Source organism: Hyperolius riggenbachi, chromosome 8 (genome assembly GCF_040937935.1).
Source record: "Hyperolius riggenbachi isolate aHypRig1 chromosome 8, aHypRig1.pri, whole genome shotgun sequence".
Lineage (NCBI taxonomy): Eukaryota > Metazoa > Chordata > Amphibia > Anura > Hyperoliidae > Hyperolius > Hyperolius riggenbachi.
In genome coordinates, this window is record NC_090653.1 from 66,851,008 (window position 1) to 66,873,676 (window position 22,669).

The 22,669-nt window shown below is 44.5% G+C and overlaps 1 protein-coding gene across 1 annotated transcript in view; it reads right to left on the reverse strand.

Annotated features, from left to right (window-relative positions):
- KPTN (kaptin, actin binding protein) overlaps positions 1-22,669 on the reverse strand; it is a 68,644-nt gene that overhangs the window by 23,448 nt on the left and 22,527 nt on the right. The window contains exons 5-10 of the mRNA XM_068250583.1: positions 20,316-20,370; positions 17,669-17,744; positions 12,159-12,232; positions 8,321-8,430; positions 4,156-4,263; positions 4,001-4,079 (exon numbers count right to left, since the gene is read on the reverse strand). Of these exons, the coding sequence (XP_068106684.1) occupies positions 4,001-4,079; positions 4,156-4,263; positions 8,321-8,430; positions 12,159-12,232; positions 17,669-17,744; positions 20,316-20,370 (502 nt within the window). The remainder of the gene's footprint in view (positions 1-4,000; positions 4,080-4,155; positions 4,264-8,320; positions 8,431-12,158; positions 12,233-17,668; positions 17,745-20,315; positions 20,371-22,669) is intronic.

Consider the following 22,669-nt stretch of genomic DNA (forward strand, 5'->3'; position numbering starts at 1 on the left):
TTCGGAAGCGCCGGCGGGTTACTAGCACCCGGATCGCCGCACGCAATGTGCATAATAGGCTTTGTAATGTATACAAAGCCTATTATACAGGCTGCCTCCTGCCCTGGTGGTCCCAGTGTCCGAGGGACCACCAGGGCCGGCTGCAGCCACCCTAGTCTGCACCCAAGCACACTGATCCCCCCCCCCCTGCCCCCTGATCGCCCACAGCACCCCTCAGACACCCCCCCCTGCCCACCCCCCCCCCAGACCACTGTTTGCACCCAGTCACCCCCCTAATCACCCGTCAATCACTCCCTGTCACTATCTGTCAACGCTATTTTTTTAAACCCTAAACTGCCCCCTGCTCCCTCCTGATCACCCCCCACCCCGTGTACTGTATGCCTCTATCCCCCCTGTAATAACCCACTGATCACCTGTTAATCACCTGTCAATCACCCCTTGTCACTGCCACCCATCAATCAGCCCCTAACCTGCCCCTTGCGGGCAATCTGATATCCCACACCAATAGATTGTCCGCAGATCCGACGTCAGATCACCTCCCAAGTGCAGTGTTTACATCTGTTCTCTACCCTAAACACCCACTAATTACACATCAATCACCCCCTATCACCACCTGTCACTGTTACCCATCAGATTAGACCCTAATCTGCCCCTAGGGCACCCAATCACCCGCCCACACCCTCAGAACGCCCTCAGACCCCAGCCCTGATCACCTCGCCAGTGCATTGCTTGCATCTATTTCTCTCCTCTAATCACACCTTGAGACACCCATCAATCTCCTCCTATCACCCCCTAGCACACCTACCCATCAGATCAGGCCCTAATTTGCCCCGTGTGGGCTCCTGATCACTCGGCCAAACCCTCAGATCCCCCTCAGACCCCCTTCCGATCACCTCCCCAGTGCATTGATTGCATCTATTTTCCCCTCTAACCACCCCCTGAGACACCCATCAATCACCTCCTGTCAGCCCCATAGCACTCCTATCCATCAGATCAGGCCCAATACAACCTGTCATCTAAGAGGTCACCCTGCTTATGACCGGTTCCACAAAATTTGCCCCCTCATAGACCACCTGTCATCAAAAGTTGCAGATGCTTATACCCCTGAACAGTCATTTTGAGAAATTTGGTTTCCAGACTACTCACGGTTTTGGGCCCCTAAAATGCCAGGGCAGTATAGGAACCCCACAAGTGACCCCATTTTAGAAAAAAAGACACCCCAAGGTATTCTGTTAGGTGTATGACGAGTTCATAGAAGATTTTATTTTTTGTCAAAAGTTAGCGGAAATTGATTTTTAATTTTTTTTCACAAACTGTCATTTTTCACTAACTTGTGACAAAAAAAATAAAATCTTCTATGAACTCACCATACACCTAACAGAATACCTTGGGGTGTCTTCTTTCTAAAATGGGGTCACTTGTGGGGTTCCTATACTGCCCTGGCATTTTAGGGGCCCTAAACCGTGAGGAGTAGTCTAGAAAACAAATGCCTCAAAATGACCTGTGAATAGGACGTTGGGCCCCTTAGCGCACCTAGGCTGCAAAAAAGTGTCACACATGTGGTATCGCCGTACTCAGGAGAAGTAGTATAATGTGTTTTGGGGTGTATTTTTATACATACCCATGCTGGGTGGGAGAAATCTCTCTGTAAATGGATAATTGTGTGTAAAAAAAAAAATCAAATAATTGTCATTTACAGAGATATTTCTCCCACCCAGCATGGTTACATGTAAAAATACACCACAAAACACATTATACTACTTCTCCTGAGTATGGCGGTACCACATGTGTGGCACTTTTTTGCACCCTAAGTGCGCTAAGGGGCCCAAAGTCCAATGAGTACCTTTAGGATTTCACAGGTCATTTTGCGACATTTGGTTTCAAGACTACTCCTCACGGTTTAGGGCCCCTAAAATGCCAGGGCACTATAGGAACCCCACAAATGACCCCATTTTAGAAAGAAGACACCCAAAGGTATTCCGTTAGGAGTATGGTGAGTTCATAGAAGATTTTATTTTTTGTCACAAGTTAGCGGAAAATGACACTGTGAAAAAAAACAATCAAAATCAATTTCCGCTAACTTGTGACAAAAAAAAAAAAAATCTTCTATGAACTCACCATACTCCTAACGGAATACCTTGGGGTGTCTTCTTTCTAAAATGGGGTCATTTGTGGGGTTCCTATAGTGCCCTGGCATTTTAGGAGCCCTGAACCGTGAGGAGTAGTCTTGAAACCAAATGTCGCAAAATGACCTGTGAAATCCTAAAGGTACTCATTGGACTTTGGGCCCCTTAGCGCACTTAGGGTGCAAAAAAGTGCCACACATGTGGTATCGCAAAAGAAGTAGTATAATGTGTTTTGGGGTGTATTTTTACACATACCCATGCTGAGTGGGAGAAATTTCTCTGTAAATGGACAATTGTGTGTAAAAAAAAAAATCAAACAATTGTCATTTACGGAGATATTTCTCCCACCCAGCATGGGTATGTGTAAAAATACACCCCAAAACACATTATACTACTTCTCCTGAGTACGGCAATACCACGTGTGGCACTTTTTTGTAGCCTAACTGCGCTAAGGGGCCCAAAGTCCAATGAGCATCTTTAGGCTTTACAGGGGGTGCTTACAATTAGGCACCCCCCAAAATGCCAGGACAGTGAACACACCCCACAAATGACCCCATTTTGGAAAGTAGACACTTCAAGGTATTCAGAGAGGAGCATAGTGAGTCCGTGGCAGATTTCATTTTTTTTTGTCGCAAGTTAGAAGAAATGGAAACTTTTTTTTTTGTTGTCACAAAGTGTCATTTTCCGCTAACTTGTGACAAAAAATAAATTCTTCTATGAACTCACCATGCCTCTCACTGAATACTTTGGGATGTCTTCTTTCCAAAATGGGGTCATTTGGGGGGTATTTATACTATCCTGGAATTTTAGCACCTCAAGAAACATGACAGGTGGTCAGAAAAGTCAGAGATGCTTCCAAATGGGAAAATTCACTTTTGGCACCATAGTTTGTAAACGCTATAACTTTTACCCAAACCAATAAATATACACTGAATGTTTTTTTTTTTTTTTTATCAAAGACTTGTAGCAGAATAACTTTTGCGCTCAAATGTATAGGAAATTTTACTTTATTTGAAAAATGTCAGCACAGAAAGTTAAAAAAGTCATTTTGACAAAATTCATGTCTTTTTTGATGAATATAATAAAAACTAAAACTCACAGCAGCAATCAAATAGCACCAAAAGAAAGCTGTATTAGTGACAAGAAAAGGAGGTAAAATGTATTTAGGTGATAGGTTGTATGACCGAGCAATAAACCGTTAAAGCTGCAGTGGTCTGAATGGAAAAAAAGGCTCTGGTCCTTTAGGGGCGAAAAGACTGTGGTCCTCAAGTGGTTAAAGGGAACCTAAACTGAGAAGGATATGGATTTCTCCTTTTAAAATAATACCAGTTGCCAGACTCTCCTGCTGATCCTGTGTCTCTAATACTTTTAGCCACAACCCTTCAACAAGCATGCAGATCAGGTGCTCTGACTGAAGTCAGACTGGATTAGCTGCATGCTTGTTTCAGGTGTGTGATGCAGCCACTACTGCACCTAAAGAGATCAGCAGGGCTGCCAGGCCAGGCAACTGGTATGGTTTAAAAGGAAAAATCCATATCCCTCTCAGTTTAGGTTCCCTTTAACAGTAAAGTGAAGCACACTAATTTTCACAGAGTGTATGCCTCACTTTATCTGCAGGTAACCTGTGGCAGCCCTTTCCCCTTCAGTTGTGTTTCTGCTGTTACAGGGAATGCAACACCCACTGTGAACCTAGCCTTATAGGATGTATGCAAATGGAAGAAAACAAATTACTACGATTTTTATTGTGAAGACACAGTTTATGCAAAATGAGACGTACAGGACTTCCTCTTGGAAAACAAACATCTGTCACAACTTCCCTGTAGCAAACATGCCTTATTAGTGTGATGTGCAATGGGACAAACTGATGAACTGACCTATAAACTGCAGACAGCTCTATAGAGCTGGTCACAAGGATGCTGTACTCCTCCTTGAAGGTCTGCTCCTCATAGCCATCTACGATTACAACGACAGTTACTGAGGGTCAATATAGAAGTCATCTTGGGCTGAAAAGACACTTGGGTATCCTCACCATGCCACATGAGCCCCTCGTCTGGTTGTTGCTGCACGCTGGGCATGCTGAATATCAGCACTTTTGAGAGAGGACCATCCTGCTGAAGTGACCAACTCTGGAGAATCTCTACAAATAGAAGAACAGAGGTCACATCACATTGTGGCAATGCATTCTGTGGTCAATCAACCCCCACCGCTTAGACTAGCATCACAGTAACAGCAGCGTAGTATAAATGTTAAGAAACATAACATTTATACTATGCTTTTCTCCTGGCAGACTCAAAGTGCTTCAGGACTGCAGCCATTTAAAGCACGCTCTACAGGCCACCAGGACTATTATGGAGCCTTGCCCAACGACTCCTTACTGTTTTTGATACTGGCTTAAGCTGGGATTCCAACCCTGTTTAAAGGCTTAAATCCCACATTGAAGGCAATAGCCTTACCAGTACTCTATCTAGCTATCCACTGGGGCTCAGTGTGACAGAGCACTATGGGGTCCAGTGCAGATTTTACACCAAGTCTCCTGTACTGTATAGAACAGTGGTTCCCAACCTTTTATGAGGTATCGCCCCTTAGGGGAAGACGACTCACCCCTGTCGCCCCCCTTCTCTTAGTACCGCATACCCTTACGCCAGGTGGTGGTGCCAGTGGAGGGGGTAGCGCTGTGACCTTGCCAGCTAAAAATAGCTGGTGACAACTACTTTGCGCCAATTCCCTTACCGGTGAAATGTCAGCTATTGCAGCCCCGCACGTTGTGCAGCCCCGCATGTGCAGTAGGAGCCTGCGTCCCATTAAATTGTGCAGCCACGTAAAACGTCCTAAAATTCTCCGCTTCCGCACCACGTACACTCCCGAAATTTTCAGGGGAGGGAGGGGACCCCCAGATCTAGCTCTGTGCCGAATTGCAGCTCCCGAGCCCCGCTGGTTCCCGAGACTGATTGCAGCAAACCTATCTCGGGAACTAGCGGGGCTCGGGGGCTGCAATTCAACACAGAGCTAGATCTGGGGGTCCCCTCCCTCCCCTGAAAATTTCGGGAGTGTACGTGGTGCGGAAGCGGAGATATTTCAGGTAAATAATATCTAACTTCCCACTGAGCATGCGCGATACTCAGTGAGGAAGGCTGCTTCTGGGCTGCAATATCTGACATTACACCGGCGCGTGACCAACGAGCCCTGAGGAATTACGCAACTATCATGCACACTTGCATATTTTATACAGATCATATTTTTTGCCCATAATTTTCTTAAAAATGACACTGCGACATATTTTTTCTGCCTTTTCATACTGATCGCCCCCCTGTCACCCCCCACAAATTTACCGCCCCCCTTAGAACCCAAATCGCCCACCTGGGGGCGATCGCCCCCAGGTTGGGAACCACTGGTATAGAACAATCAAAAGATAGAGTGCAAAAGCCTGCTTTCCAAGCACAACCACATTGTGTGAGCCATGGGGAGAGGCACAATAGTGTCAACAATAAGCCCATATATTTGTGATCATTACCGCTATAGCCAGGGCTGAGTTTACCATAAGGCACAGTAGGCACATGCCTACAGGCACCTGATGATGGAAAGGCAGCCCTCTCTCCTCTCCCCAAGTACCTCCCTCCCACCTTATCTATGCTTAGTATTGAGCGGAGTGTAAATTCGAGTTACTCACACGGGTCTCAACATTCCACTGACCAGATCTCCCTTCAGTCAGGGGCACCTCTAGCTACTACTACCTAGGGACACTTCTAGTTACTTAGTACAGAGGATCGCTCTGGCTACTATAGCTAAGGGGCACCTGTAGCTATCCATGACGGGCAAGGGAACTAAGGGAGAAGTGACAGCTGGGCCAGTCAGTACACTTGTGGTGCGGTTCAGCGGGGTTTGTAGGTTCATTGGGGGCGAAGTCTAGGGTGCCAGGACACCTGTGCCTATATAGGCTCCTGTGATGTAAATCTGGGCCTGGCTATAGCACCAATAAAGAGCTAATGACATGGCTGAAGAAAGGGTCTAGATGGGGCTCTGGGGTCGAGGGGTAGTTGAACCTCCACTTACCCTATAGCTACTCCACTCCGGCGCCAATTTATTAACACAGAAAACTGGACTAAAAAGTGGAGCAGGTATTCACAGCATAGCTTACATCATAGCTTACATGTAGCGCAACTAGTGTAGCATAACATGGCTTTTGCAGTAAATGAGCCCATAGTGAAAGGAATTATCCCCAGTGGGACATATACAATTGTAAACAAAGCAGAAATGTTAACCCTTCTTCTAGTTTACTAGCGTTGAAGGCCATCAGGGGCAATATCTGCATGTTTGTTTTCAAAGTAATTTTCAGTTTATAATACTTGCCTTTCCTACATTTAGGTTAGAGGAAGGATACCACGAGGAGGTTATATATAAAAAAAAAAAAACTAACTTTGCAAAAATTAAATATTTATGCCAATGATTACTTATGGTCACAGCAATCCTGAAGTGAATTTCAAAACAAAAAAAGTTTAATACCTCGGTAGTTGGAAGCCTCTGGATAGTCCAGAGGCTTCCCAGGTCATCCCACCGATCCAGCGCTAGGCCCTTCTACTGGTCGAATAGGTTTCTTTTTGCTGGGAGCATGGCCATGGGTGTGCAAAGCCACTCTGGTCATGTGCTCCTACACAGTACACTGCACATGCACAGTAAAGGGAAGCGTACCAGGCACAGAGAAAAGCTCCTCAATACACAAGGGCTTCCCTCTACTAGGCATATCAAGAGCGTAATGGCACATGCCGAATGCGCTTCTGCTTGTCCCTGGCTGCGCTCCTGTCGAGAAGATAAAGAGGGATCCAGCTTATGCTGTGTACACATTCTAGATGAAACTCATCTGAGGCAGCCGATAACGATCGCCTCTAACAAGGATCCAACGTGCATACAGTAGCCCCAAAATGCCTAAGGCCTGGTGGATCCCTTTGTTCAAAAACATTGTTCTCCCCACTCAACGTGTGACATCACTCCCATTCTACCCTGCCAGCCCTCCACCCCGCAATTAGCAACAGAACATGTGGCTAGCCCTCAGGCTAGCGAACTGTCTGTACAGCCTTGGTCTCCCAATGTCGACCGATAGATTGGGTTTCTGATCCTGGGGACATGCCTTGTACGTGTGTACAAGACTTTAGGATCAGTGGCATGTAAAAGGATCTGAGAAGCCTCCCCACTATCGAGGCAAATATCGCTGTGCTGAAGGATTAGAAAACTAGCACTTGTACAACTGCAGTCATGTGACACTCTAAAGCCTAATCTACACGATACGATTCTTTGTGCGATTCGATTACGATTCTATTTACGATCAGATTAAATCCGACATGTCCGATCGTGATTCGATTCAATTTGATTTACCATTGCAAAACAATGGCAAATCGAATTGAATCTCAATCAGACATGTCAGATTTAATCGGATCGTAAATAGAATCGTAATCGAATCGCACAAAGAATCGTATCGTGTAGATGGGGCTTTTATGCCTGGTATACAAGATGAGATTTTCTGGCAGATTTACTACCAGATCGATTATTTCCAATGTGTCCGCTCTGATTTTCCGATCGATTTTTCATAGAAGTGAATGGAAAATCGATTGGAAATCAGAACGGACATGTTGGAAATAATCGATCTGGCAGTAAGTCTGCCATAAAATATCATTGTGTGTACCAGGTATTACAGTCGGATAACACTTCACAGTGCGTGATGAAACTTTGGCAGGGTTAGGGCCCTTTTCCATGGGCAGTTATACTGTGTGCTCAGCAAGCAGTTTGCAGGCAGCAGCAAGCAGTTGTGAGAGTTTGAGATGCATTTCACTGCCTATCAACTGCCCATGGAAAAGAGGTCTAAAACTGTATAGCCGTGTCCCATGAAGTCACTGAGCTTCCCTATTGAGATCCTGAAGGACCAATCGCTCTTGCCTGATGTGTTTTGTAAGGCCTCTTTTCCATGGACAGTTGAACTGTGTGTTCACCAAGTAGTTGCCAGGCAGAAGTGAGCAGTTACCAGGCAGCAGTGAGCAGTTACCAGGCAGCAGTGAGCAGTTGTGAGAGTTTGAGAGGCTTTTCACTGCCCATCAACTGCTCGTGTGAAAGACGCCAAACTTCTGTTCACTGGCGGTTTTCAGCTGAGGCTTGCAACAATAAACCTACTTTTTCCAAGTAGAGGAGAGGCTCTGAATTTCTCTTACCTCGTTTCCTGTGATCTACATGTGACACGCAAAAATATCCACTCTGACATCCGTAAGCTGTAATGCGCCTTTCAGTGTCAGGGACGTTGTGAACACTCAGCCAAGTAACACTGAAAAATAACCAAGTTTGGTATTATAAGTTGAACTTTAAAAAATTATACATACCTGGGGCTTCCTCCAGCCTCTGCAGGCTAATCAGTCCCTTGCCGTCCTTCTCTGCAACCTGGATATTTCGCTATGGGTCCCGGTAATTCAGCCAGTCGGGGCACAGTGAGCATAGTGCGCATGTGCACTCCTGCAGCCGTAAGCATCCAGCGCAGGCGCAGAACACTCCCGGTCGCGGGAGCTGCGGAGCCGGACTGCGCAGACTGGCCGAATTACTGGAACCCATAGCAGCAGATCCAGGCAGCAGAGGAGGACAGCAAGGGATTGATTAGCCTGAAGGGTGCTGGAGGAAGAACTAGGTATGTATCTTTGCAGGATCTTATCTCCTCTTCTACCACCGAGCGGCACTGTAATGCCAATATCCTCCTTCGGGTCGTGGTCCCATGACATGACATGTGATAGGGACCCCAAGGAGGATGTTGCTATTTTTGCAGATGGCACAAAATTTTGCAGAATCATCAACTATCATGAAGATAGTGACATAATGCAACAGGATCTGGATAGGATGGCTATATGGGCACATAAATGGCAGATAAAGTCATGCATTTTGGTTGTACCAATGGTCTAGCACCATACAAAAGAAATGGAATACAGTTGGGGACATCAAACTTGGAGAAGGACTTAGGAGTACTCATCGACAAGTTAAATAATCGTATTCAATGCCAAGCCGCTGCAGCTAAAGCTAATAACATTTTGGGATGCATTAAAAGGGAAATAAAAACTTGAGATGCTAGCATAATATTGCCCGTTTAACTCTCTAGTAAGGCCACATCTGGAACATGGAATTCAGTTCTGGGCACCACATTACAGGAGAGATATGGCAGTTTTGGAGCAGGTGCAGAGACTAGCAACAAAATTGATACGTGGGATGGAAGGTCTCACTTACCAAGAAAGGTTAGTCAAACTGGGTTTATTTAGTCTTGAGAAAAGACGCCTTAAGGTGGCCCACACACCACACAATTTTTTAAATATCTGTTCAATTTAAGAATTGCAATCAATTTTTCTGACTGATTGTAACATTTCAAAAATATGACCAATGTACCACACACCTATGTTCAAGGTTTTCCTCAGTTATGATAAAAATGATTGGAAACTCAGAGAAAATTGCTAGGGTGTGTATATTAATAAATTAACAATCCAACACACACCATACAATCTTTAGTAGAGATTGAAGAGAAATATCTGGCATTCCGGATCAATTTAAATAGAAAAAAATGGGAAATCCGATGGGATTTTTCAGTCGAATAAAAAAAAAAAGCTCTCTTTTTTTTGAGAGATACTATCGTTTTTATCGAATTACTGTAAAATTGGATAATTGTATTGTATCGTGTGTGGCCACCTTTAGAGGGGATCTAATTAACATGTATAAATACATCAAAGGGCAATATACAAGCTTGGCGGATGAGCTTTTTGTCCCTAGGCCTTCTCAAAGGACTAGAGGACATGATCTGCGCATGGAGGAAAAACATTTTAGCCATTTATTTAGGAAAGGGTTCTTTACAGTAAGAGTGATTAAGATGTGAAATGCATTGCCACAGTAAGTAGTTATGGCAAATTCTATACCTGCATTTAAGGGGGGCTTAGATGCTTTCCTTGTGTTGAAAGACATCCATGGCTACAATTACTAGGTAATGCCCAGTGATGTTGATCCAGGGATTTTATCTGATTGCCATCTGGAGTCGATAAGGAATTTTTTCCCTTTTGGGGCTAATTGGACCATGCCTTGTAAGGGTTTTTCGCCTTCCTCTGGATCAACAGGGATATATGAGGGAGCAGGGTGGTGTTGTGCTTTTTTTCTCTGGTTGAGCTCGATGGACGTGTCTTTTTTCAACCCAAGTAACTATGTAACTATGATGTCAGCATTACAGCTCTGATCAGTGGTGAGAGAAGAGATCAGCTCTAATGCTGGCAAACTCCCAATGTCATTTTGCTTAATTAGGATCCGAAGGATGATGTCGGCATTACAGTGCTGCTCGGTGGTAGAAGCGGAGAAGCGATACGGCGTCCAGATCAGGTAAATATTAACCACTGACTGGCGCTCTGCATTACGCTGCGGGAGTCACAAAAAAGTGGCACTGCAGCGCACGCAATTTACAAAAACACAGCAGGCAAAAGTATTAAAAAGAAAGATTGGCACAAACATGTATCAGTGCTGCAAATTTTTGTTTTTGCAATTTATCACCAAACAAAAACGGTTTAGTACTTGCAGTATTTTCCTCAGTTATGAGTCCATAAGACGCTCTGGACCGAACTTTTAGAGGGCGAAAACCATGGGGAAAAAATATATATTCTAAACCTGGTGCTTCCACGCTCCAGGTGTGTCTTACAGAGCTACTACCGCCCCCCCCCTCCCACACACACCCCAAGCCATCTCTGTGATCCCCTCCCTTACAGTAAATTTCCCACTCCCGTTACAGCAATACCCCCCCCCCCCCCCCCCCAGTTACAGCAGTCCCAGCTAGCATCCAGCTTGTACAGCAATGAGAAAGGCAAAGGAGAGAGCAACCCTCCATAAGTTTAGCCTGTATATCTAATAGAGTAGTCAGCACTGTATGAAAACGGAAGGAGCAGATAACAGTTCAGGAAACAAGGAAAAGTTCAGCAGCACAACCAGCAGTGAACAAATAGATGAAGTTGCAAGCAGTTGCCCAGCAAATAAGGTGACATATGCAGCAATTAAGGCAGTCTCATACGTAACCTGTACCTGGATGCTGCATCACTGACAAGCTGCTTCCAACGCGAGTACAGCAGGGGACGAGCATGGTGGGCCCAGCAGGTGAAGTTCAGACGCTCAAAGAGCTGTCTCTGTCAGATGGCTAAAGCAGACAGAGCACACACAGCGCACAGCCTTGCTCTGCCATGCTACAGTTGCCGCTGGAATTAATGGGGGGTGAACGAAAGACAAAGGCACTAGCCAAATGTAACAATGTGACTATAAGACACAGGGACTTTCCCCCCCCCCCCCCCCCATTATAGTACGAAAAATACAGTAGGTATTAGGACCTGCATCTCCCTCGCAGAAAAGTCTGGATAGTAGCTGATTCGTCACAAAACTAACAGCTGATGTATTCCATGGACAGCAGCTCAGTGCTGCCTAGAGGTGCGGAGACCCGTCGGGAAACACTATCCATGCCACCAACCAAACAGGTTTAGTAAAGTTGCTTGAGCAGAGGTAGTAGCCGAAGTGGGCGCAATGCCCGAAGCCAAGCAGATGAAGGCGAGGGTCCTGGGTGTAAATTCCTGGCCTGCCTGGAGCTGTTGTCCACAGAATAGATCAGCTTTACATTGCTGGATCTCAGGATCAGCGGAGCTGTGGAGCTGCAATTTAGCGCACACATAGCTTGGGGGTCCTCTCCATATCCTCACGCCCTGAAGTGTGTTGGAGGTGTTGCTGCTGAGATATCAGCAGCACATATTAGCAGCATAAGCAGCATGCGTCCCAAAAACCGGGCAGGAAAACAGGATCCTAATACACATACGTAGGAAACATGATGACATAGTTGGAAACCGTGATAGGCAGCAGGGAGTGTTATTACAACGGCAGAAAGCTTTCCCTTGCTGTAGCCTCTGCTGTCAGATTTGCTTTAAATGAATATAAAATGGTAAGCACATTCATGTTCAAGGCTTGAAAATGCAATGGAGACGGTAAAGAGAACAAACCATAATGTCTTACTTGCTGGGGAGATCTTTCAGCTCTGGAAAAAGGTTTTCAACAGGCTGCTCTTCAAACTGGTGTAGGCTTTCATTCTGAAATTCAATTAACGGTTTCTAATAAATGCACTTTGCATATAGATTTTTCAGTGGTTATACAGTGGTGTGATGAAGGCTTGGTTGCCACAGGGTTACCCACTTTGGATATATTCCCATCTACAATATATATTTCATTATGCCTGCGCAGGAAAATTTAAAGCAATATTTTTTTTCCTTAGAAAGAAAGCTAAAAATAACCAAACTTGTAATGGAACTGAGAAATGCATATTGCTGATTCATGTGAATAGCAATTTTAGTTAGCGGTCTGCTTTAAAGGACAACTGTAACTAGAGAGGCTGCCATATTTATTTCCTTTTAAGTAATACTAGTTGCCTGGCAGCCCTGCTGATCCTCTGGCCTCCAATACTGTCAGAATTCTAGCGGTTTTATTTATGCAGGAAAAGCTGTCATATGTATAGGTTTTAAATGTTAATGTTCTATGCAAAATTTCATTGTAAACTGTAAAGTTGGGTTACTTCTTTAATATATTGCTTTATGACATCTCAGCATTTTCCAGGCTGTGAGGCCTATAAGATTATTCTAGTTACAAAAAGCCAGAACATTCTTGTTTATGTTAGTGCGTGGCCTTGACATTTAAAGAGGCTTCTGTGTGAAGACAGAGAAGCAAGTTAAACTCACATTACTGCAGTAATTATATATGCACATTTTCTCAATTCTTACACATAGATATTATTAATCTAAATATTAATAATCAATACAGTCCTTCTAAAGAAAGAAATAGTTATTGTTAAACCCTAAAGAAAAGAATGTATTACTTTGAATTACATGTAAACTGGATTCTGCAGTGAAAAAGTTTCAAAATACATTAGCTGTTTTCCAAAAAGTTGTTTAGACTATAATTGTTCTTTGGAATGTCAATAATAAGTTCAAAGGTTTTTGTGTTGTCCCGTACTTAGGACAAATGATGCCACCTGGCGGTTTCATAGTCTTATAAAATTAACATTATTAATACTGTTTGTTATTTGTTATAAAAAAGGCTGACCTCTGCCGGTTGAAGTTATTATATTTATATGGAAAATGATTTTATATTATTAAGATTTAATATACAATTATATCTTATATGATTAATTGTTTTAAGAAGAATTATATAATAAGTTTTATATTTAAGTATATTAGAAGCCCTGTATGTTTCAATAAAACTTAAATTGCTGAAGACTCTCACAGGTCTGGTTACAGTGTCAACCTGACCAATCTCATGTCTGGGGAAGTACCAAGACATTCCAACCTAATTAGCAGTGAACACTATCAGAAATGCGTCATGAATGACATTGTTTAGTCTTCATGTCTGGGTGAGCCAGCAGACAAGATGGCTGGTGACGTCCATTTTTAATTAACTGCGTCAAATATGACCTTTTTATCAAATGTCAAAATGTCAAGATGACGTTAATTCCCACAAGATAAGGTAATTAAGAATTTATAAACAATAATATTGTGATTTAGGTATTCAAAACATGGATAGCGTTTGATGCACGGAAGCTTTAGCCAATCAGAGTCTGGGATTCAGGGAAAGTCCAGATTAGGCAGCCATATTGCATCCAACCCCTATAAAAGTAGGAACTGAATGCTCATAGTTTGCAGAAGCCCATCAATCTCCTGAGAAGACACATGAGGCAGAAGCTACCTTCCCACAAGTGGTTCTAGATGCTGAAGAGATGACAGAGAAGGGGTAATATGCTTAATATTCTGGTGATTTACTTTATTAATTTTTCAGCATTAAGTTTTGTTAAGATGTTAGCAAGAAGTTTTATTAGAAGCAATTTTTTATGCGATCTCTTTAAGAAGATTACTACAAGTTTTACACAGCTACTAGATACACAGCTATTGATACAGATGAGACTACTTTTGATCTTATTCTACATAACACAACTGTTATATTCGTTTTTGAATGTGCTTAGAAGATTGATGATCGTTTGGCTATAAAGCCTTGATGAAATGGAATACTGTTAGAGGGAAACACTACTTGGAACTGTTCATATTTTGTATCAATGCTGTATGATAAGCAAATACAATTTTTTTATATAATATCATATACTGAGTGCTCTGATTCATTTCAAGGTATACAGTCAATCTATAATTACTGTGATAGAGGGTTTAGACCCCACTATGCCGGATTTATATGATAGCAATGCTTTAAGGGCTGGTCCTTTACTGAGTTAGCAATCCTGAAATAGGCAAGAACCGCTCAGGTTTTTGACAATACTTTCAGCCATAGACCCTGAACTAGCATGCAGCAGATCAGGTGTTTCTGACATTATTGTCAGATCTGACAATATTAGCTGCATGCTTTTTTTCTGGTGTAATTTGGACACTACTGCAGCCAAATATATCAGAAGGGCTGCCAGGAAACTGGTATTATTTAAAAGGAAATAGCTTGCATATCCCTCTTGTTCGACACACACAAGCAATAGAACACAGCAATACATGCATCCAGCTACATTTAAGTCGTCAGCAGGTGCTCGTCAGCCAATCAGGATGCACTGTCATACACCCTTTACCTGCCATACCACATCTAGCAGCCATTAGCATTCAGGTGGGAGGCTTCAGTTGGACGCAAATCGCAAGATTGCGTCGCTAGCAGGACCGCCCCGTGCAGGCATCCCTCCCAAGGGGGCCCTCCCTAACCGCTCACCTGTCTGCCATGTCCTAGAGCTGAAAAAAAAACGTTTAGAAACACACGATTGGTTCGCAAGATGGCCAGGGGCCCCGGACCTCTCTCACTGGCCGGGGCCCCAAGGCCAATGCGCGATACCTGGAGGGGAGTGCAGGTGGGCCTGGACCTCTCACACCCAGGCTCTGGACCTCTCACATCCAGAAAACCCACCAACACTGCCTCCATACTGAATGCTAAATTCGACACACACAAGCAATAGAACACAGCAATACATGCATCCAGCTACATTTAAGTCGTCAGCAGGTGCTCGTCAGCCAATCAGGATGCACTGTCATACACCCTTTACCTGCCATACCACATCTAGCAGCCATTAGCATTCAGGTGGGAGGCTTCAGTTGGACGCAAATCGCAAGATTGCGTCGCTAGCAGGACCGCCCCGTGCAGGCATCCCTCCCAAGGGGGCCCTCCCTAACCGCTCACCTGTCTGCCATGTCCTAGAGCTGAAAAAAAAAAAAAAACGTTTAAAAACACACGATTGGTTCGCACGATGGCCAGGGGCCCCGGACCTCTCTCACTGGCCGGGGCCCCAAGGCCAATGCGCGATACCTGGAGGGGAGTGCAGGTGGGCCTGGACCTCTCACACCCAGGCTCTGGACCTCTCACATCCAGAAAACCCACCAACACTGCCTCCATACTGAATGCTAAATTCGACACACACAAGCAATAGAACACAGCAATACATGCATCCAGCTACATTTAAGCCGTCAGAAGGTGCTCGTCAGCCAATCAGGATGCACTGTCATACACCCTTTACCTGCCATACCACATCTAGCAGCCATTAGCATTCAGGTGGGAGGCTTCAGTTGGACGCAAATCGCAAGATTGCGTCGCTAGCAGGACCGCCCCGTGCAGGCATCCCTCCCACAGGGGTCCCTCCCTAACCGCTCACCTGTCTGCCATGTCCTGGAGCTGAAAAAAAAAACAACGTTTAAAAACACACGATTGGTTCACACGATGGCCAGGGGCCCCGGACCTCTCTCACTGGCCGGGGCCCCAAGGCCAATGCGCGATACCTGGAGGGGAGTGCAGGTGGGCCTGGACCTCTCACACCCAGGCTCTTGACCTCTCACATCCAGAAAACCCACCAACACTGCCTCCATACTGAATGCTAAATTCGACACACACAAGCAATAGAACACAGCAATACATGCATCCAGCTACATTTAAGTCGTCAGCAGGTGCTCGTCAGCCAATCAGGATGCACTGTCATACACCCTTTACCTGCCATACCACATCTAGCAGCCATTAGCATTCATGTAGCTGGATGCATGTATTGCTGTGTTCTATTGCTTGTGTGTGTCGAATTTAGCATTCAGTATGGAGGCAGTGTTGGTGGGTTTTCTGGATGTGAGAGGTCCAGAGCCTGGGTGTGAGAGGTCCAGGCCCACCTGCACTCCCCTCCAGGTATCGCGCATTGGCCTTGGGGCCCCGGCCAGTGAGAGAGGTCCGGGGCCCCTGGCCATCGTGCGAACCAATCGTGTGTTTTTATATCCCTCTTGTTCCTTAGAGCAAACATCTAACTAAAATTGCTGTTCACTTGGATCACCAGATGGAAGGAGTTGTTTGGGTTAGGGAACCTTAACTGAGAGGGATATGGATGTTTCCTTTTAAACAATACCAGTTGCTTGTCTGCCCTGCTGATCTCTTTGGCTGCAGTAGTGTCTGAAACACACACCTGAAACAAGTATGCAGCTAATCCATTGTGACTTTAGTCAGAGCACCTGATCTGCATGCTTGTTGAGGGGCTTGTGGCTAAAAGTATTAGAGACACAGGATCAGCAGGAATTATTTGAAAAGGAACAATCCATATCCTTCTCAGTTTAGGTTCCCTTTAAGCAAAGTAGGTGGGTTTATTTTTTTTTTTCTACATTGCAATCTTTTATTCAAAGAGAATTATTAATGGAAAGGTTTGTCTGTGCAGCGGTATAACTACAATTCACGGGGCCCCCAAGAAAAACTTTGATCCCCACTGTTTAAACCCTTTCCCTTGCCTCCCCTTGGTACCGATCACAGCCTTGAGGCCCATCTCACAAGGGTCACAAAACAAGCACGGCCATCATGATCTTCACACCCATGACAGGTGTAGCCACTAAAACCGCTGCTCAGAAGTATGGTCCCCTGTATTGGAGGAAGGGAAGGTTAGTAGTTGGGATCCCCCACAGCTCTGGGCCCCTTGCGATAGCAGGTGCTGCTCCCCTCTAGTTACACCACTGTGTCTTATCTTGCTTAATGGCAATTCCAACTCTCGTTAATCAAAAAACTGATGTGAGTGATCATGGTAAGAGGTGGTGAGTTGCAGGCACACCAACTGACAGACATGTCACCAGTGCATGCAAGGCAATGGGGATCAACACAGTATAGTAGAAGGCACTCCACAGGCAGGAACTTGCGTTCAGTTTTATTACATCTCGATACTCACCTGATGAAGGGCGGAGCCCGAAACATATAGCGTGTATCGACATGTAATAAAACTGAACGCAAGTTCCTGCCTGTGGAGTGCCTCCTTCTATTATACTGTGTATCACTGTGTGGAGCAGGGGTGGTGTGCCTTCCTGGAGGAGTTGCACTTGCTCTCCCGACTGAGGATTGAGCCATTTGAGTCAAGTTCGATTACCCATTACTGGGGGGGATCAACACACTTTCTGAAGGTAGGGAAGAGTGGATTTGTTTTTATGGCACAAAGCATTTCATGTTATGGATAAAGACCTAGAAGAGACAGCAGGTCATGTACATTCTCTTACCTCCTTATACAGATGTATGTACTGATCATTTCCCCCCAGTAAGAACACGTTCTCCTGCTGGCCTTCATCCTGAATCCTGTGCCAAAAAGTCACTTGTTATCAAAGAATCTACTTAGTGTACCAGAGCTGAAAATTAAATAGATTTTATACATACCTGGGGCTTCCTCCAGCCCCATCCGCACAGATCGCTCCCACGCCGCCGTCCTCCGCTGCCCGCTGCTACGAGAACCCTGTACTTCTGTCACTCGGAGTCAGTCTAGCATAAGAGAAGTGCGCTGCTTGCGTATCTCTCCACCAGCCGCTGGAGAGATACGTAGAGGGCGCACTTCTCCTGCGTAGCCTGGCTCCGATGACGTCAGTGACGGGACCCGGTTCTCGTAGCAGCGGAGGATGGCGGCGTGGGAGCGATCAGTGCGGATGGGGCTGGAGGAAGCCCCAGGTATGTATAAAATCTTTTTAATAATGTCAGCTCTGTGTCCCTTTAAAGAGAACCTGCGACTTTCTAAAAGTTACATAGTCACCCATGTACACGGAAGCCTCTGGATGGTGCAGAGGCTTCTCATGTTCTCAACTCCAACCCCAACCGCTGACAGGACCGTCTTCTAGTTTGTGACCTTGCTTCCCAATGTGCACACACGGCTACACCAGCACAGTAAGCCAAAGCAGTTTGTGAACGAGTTGATTTAGTTTACTGCACAGGGGTGGATATATTCATGTAAGTACGAGTACAGCTACTTTCGTACTCAAGGGGAAACGCAGCAATGAGAGCATATGGATATGTTCGGAGGAGTCCAATACAGCAGAGGTGGGCACTAAGATGGATCGGGAAGCCTCTGGACCATTTGAAGGTTTACCTCTTTGTGCAAGTATCTAACTTTTTGTTTTTTTGAAAGTAACAGGTCTTGTTTAAACTGTTTGTTATAGAAATCAATGTGAAATTAAAGAATACACCATATACAGAGCTATAATTACAATTGGGAAGAATCAGGGCACCACCAGACAACAGCATAACTTAGTGTTAACTAAATATAGGCCAAAAAACTCCTGTGTGGTTAGGTAACACTTCTGAGTGCCGGGGACTGATACAAAGTTCAACAGCTCAAGATCAGTCTATATGAAAGGAGAATAAACATGTAATTAACCACCCTGGCGTTCTGATTAAATCGCCAGGGTGGCTGCGGGAGGGTTTTTTTTAAATAAAAAAAAAACTATTTCATGCAGCCAACTGAAAGTTGGCTGCATGAAAGCCCACTAGAGGGCGCTCCGGAGGCGTTCTTCCGATCGCCTCCGGCGCCCAGAATAAACAAGGAAGGCCGCAATGAGCGGCCTTCCTTGTTTTGCTTAGATCGTCGCCATAGCGACGAGCGGAGTGACGTCATCGACGTCAGCCGACGTCCTGACGTCAGCCGCCTCCGATCCAGCCCTTAGCGCTGGCCGGAACTTTTTGTTCCGGCTACACTGGGCTCAGGCGGCTGGGGGGACCCTCTTTCGCCGCTGCTCGCGGCGGATCGCCGCAGAGCGGCGGCGATCAGGCAGCACACGCGGCTGGCAAAGTGCCGGCTGCGTGTGCTGCTTTTTATTTTACGAAAATCGGCCCAGCAGGGCCTGAGCGGCAGCCTCTGGCGGTGTTGGACGAGCTGAGCTCGTCCAGACCGCTCAGCAGGTTAAAAAAACAAAAACAAACCTTTAATCTTAGATTTCCAACCTTTAAAATTAAAATAACTGTGGGGTTCAAGAAAACACCCAGGATTAAGACTATACATACAATTGTTTTAGGCATATCTGCTTCCAACAGCCTGAACAAGTTACCCTTCCTGGTGTTCAATTTCTGCTAGATTTCTGTGCAAAAAGTGATTCAATTGATTTTCATTAAAATTTTACTGGTAACTTACCAAAATGTGTCAAGCAAGAGTCTGGTATACATTTTGCGCATAATAAAAAAAGTTTCAATCACAAAATCATGGAAGAAGAAAAATATACATTTTTATAAAATTTTTCCTTTCTGCCAGGCCACATTGTGTTTTTTTTCCACATTAAAATTTGCATTCGTATGCAAATTTTCACATGCAGGTTTCCATAGCATGCAAAAAAAATGCATACAAATTTTAATGCAAAAATCTGAATCCTGCCTTAGAATTGCTGGAAAAGCTTGACTTGTCTATTTCGTTTTTAGCTATTTTTCCTTGGACGAGTCAGGCTCGTCCACACCGCCTAGGAAGACATCTATATAGCCACATTTGCAAGTGAGAAAAATGCCTAAGTAGATTTTTGGAGGTCATAAAATGCTGATCGCTTGACCGATGTACCTACTTCTAAAATCTCTCCAGCCCTCTGAGCTGCTCTATCCATTTCACTGAATTGGGAAGACATTACCTCCTAGCCTTTCCATGAATGGTGTCTACTCTAGCTGGATAGTGTAATGGTTAAGGGCTCTGCCTCTGACACATGAGACCAGGGTTCGAATCTCGGCTCTGCCTGTTCAGTAAGCCAGCACCTATTCAGTAGGAGACCTTAGGCAAGTCTCCCTACTACCTATATAGCGCGTCCTAGTGGCTGCAGCTCTGGCGCTTTGAGTCCGCCAGGAGAAAAGAACGATATAAATGTTATTTGTCTTGTTTGTTGTCTACTCACAACTACTGATACTCACTCTGCATGACACAGCTGGAAAGGAGTGAACTTCAGCTCCAGGTTTAAGCAGCTCTCTAAAAAAAAAAAAGAAAAAAAAAAGCAAGTTCATAAATAGCAGTCTAGACTACCATGTATGTACAGTATAAACAATGTAAAGTTAAAGAAAAACTGTAGTGAAAACAAAAGTGTTTATTTTTTTTACATAATTTATAATTTACTCAGTATTTGCCCATTGTAAAATCTTTCCTCACCCAGATTAACATTGTGAAATATATCACTGGTGGTGGCATGTTTATCCTGCCAAGTGATTTCTGGGAAATGCTTGTTTAGGACTGAAACCCACCAAGAGCACTTTTCTAGGCGCCTTGTGATTTGAAAAGCTCTTGCTAATGTAATTGTGTAAGTGAGCGATGTATTTTATAAAAATCCCCCATAGCATTGCATCAGCAAGAGCTTTTTTCAAATCACTAGTGCTTAGAAAAAGGCTTCTAGTGGATTTGAGCCCTTACTGAGAGTTCTACGCACAAAGGTATATGTTGCTTGCTTGGCAGTTGGAAACAGACGTCATTTCCCACAATGCAACGTGGTTCACAGACAGAACTGTCAGGGTCATAGCCCTGACATCACACTGTGGGAGGGGTTTCACCACAACATCAGCCAAACAGACCCCCTGATGATCTATTTGAGAAAAGGTAAAGATTGCTCATGGGAAAGGGGTATCAGCTACTGATTGGGATGAAGTTCAATACTGGGTTAAAGTTCCTCTTTAAAGTGGACCTGAACTCAAAACATCCTCTCTGCTCTAAAAGATACACAACAGCATAACGTTTTTTTAAAAAAAAAAATCTTTGTTACAGCTGATACAAATCCTAAAATAAATCTGCACTGTGTGTACTTCCTGATTCATGGAAGCAGACATCTTGATAAAAGCCTGTGCTTTCAAATGAGCTCATCTGCCATCTCTTCCGTGGCAGTCATGTGACACGGGAGAGATCAAATTACAACTTGCGATGAGACACAAATGAGGGGGAATTAAAAAGGCTAAACTCTCTAAATACATACAGGGTGCATTTATCTATGTTTTTCTTCTGTCTGTGCATGAGTTCAGTTCTGCTGAATTTTAATCCAGACAGTAGTTAAAGTGGATCCGAGATGAACTTTTACTCATTACATTATTGTGTTCCTTTCCTATTGTTTATAAGGCATTCCTCAAGCCAAATACTTTTTTGTTTTTGTTTTAACACTCTAATTCCCTATAAACTAAACAAGCCACACCCACAGGTTTTCAGAGAGCCAAGGCACTTTCAGACAGTAGCAAGGGCTCATGGGAGCTCAGTCTGGGCAGGAGGAGGGGGAGGTATTACTAGCCAGAGATTTCAGAGGCAGAGGGGAGGAGGGAGGAGGAGGGGTGATAAGGTTTTTTTCACAGGCTGAGTGCTCAAGATGCAGATAAGCTTGCCTCTGTGTAATGTTTACAAACAACATGGCTGCTGTCGTATCACAGGAAGAAATAATCGTATTATATTAAAGCTGTTTGCAGCTAGATTTGCTGTGTAAACGATCTAAACTTTAGATAAGATATATAGACAAGTTACTTGTTATAGTTAGTTTTTCATCTCAGATCCGCTTTAAAATGGGATGTTAATCAAAAGGTCCTGTTGCACACTCTCTCTTCCCATCTGATTTAGCTCCGCCCACATCCATCTCTGTTCTTATCAAGTAAGCAGTGTCAGGAATTAGATACAAACCCTAACTTTACATAGATACGTGATTCAGATGCATCACATTGCTTGCAGGTTAAAACACTTATTCCAATACTTCTTAAAACAGTAGCTGGATAGTGTACTGCTCTAGTGTACTACTCTGTCTCTAACACAGGAAACCTGGGTTTCCGCCTGTTCAGTAAGCCAGCACATATTCAGTGAGGAGACCTTGGGTTAGACTTCTTAACACTGCTACTGCCTATATAGAGCACGTCCTAGTGGCTGCAGCTCTGGCACCAGGAGAAAAGCACAACACAAATGTTCTGTGTTTTGTCTATTTAGGCCACACACATGGTAAACAGTTAGAAACAGCAATCACAGAGGTGGTTACAAGACACAGAACATTTATATTGCGCTTTTCTCCTGCCGGACTCAAACGCCAGAGCTGCAGCCACTAAGGTGTGCTCTATAGGCAGTAACAGCATTAGGGAGTCTTGCCCAAGGTCTCCTACTGAATAGGTGCTGGCTTACTGAACAGGAAGAGATGAAATTTAAAACCTGGTCCCCTGTATCAGAGGCAGAGCCCCTTAACCAGTACAGTATCCAGCCGGGGCTGAGGTGGTCAACAATATTTTTAACCGATCCTGAGAAAGCCCTTATCAAGGGGAAA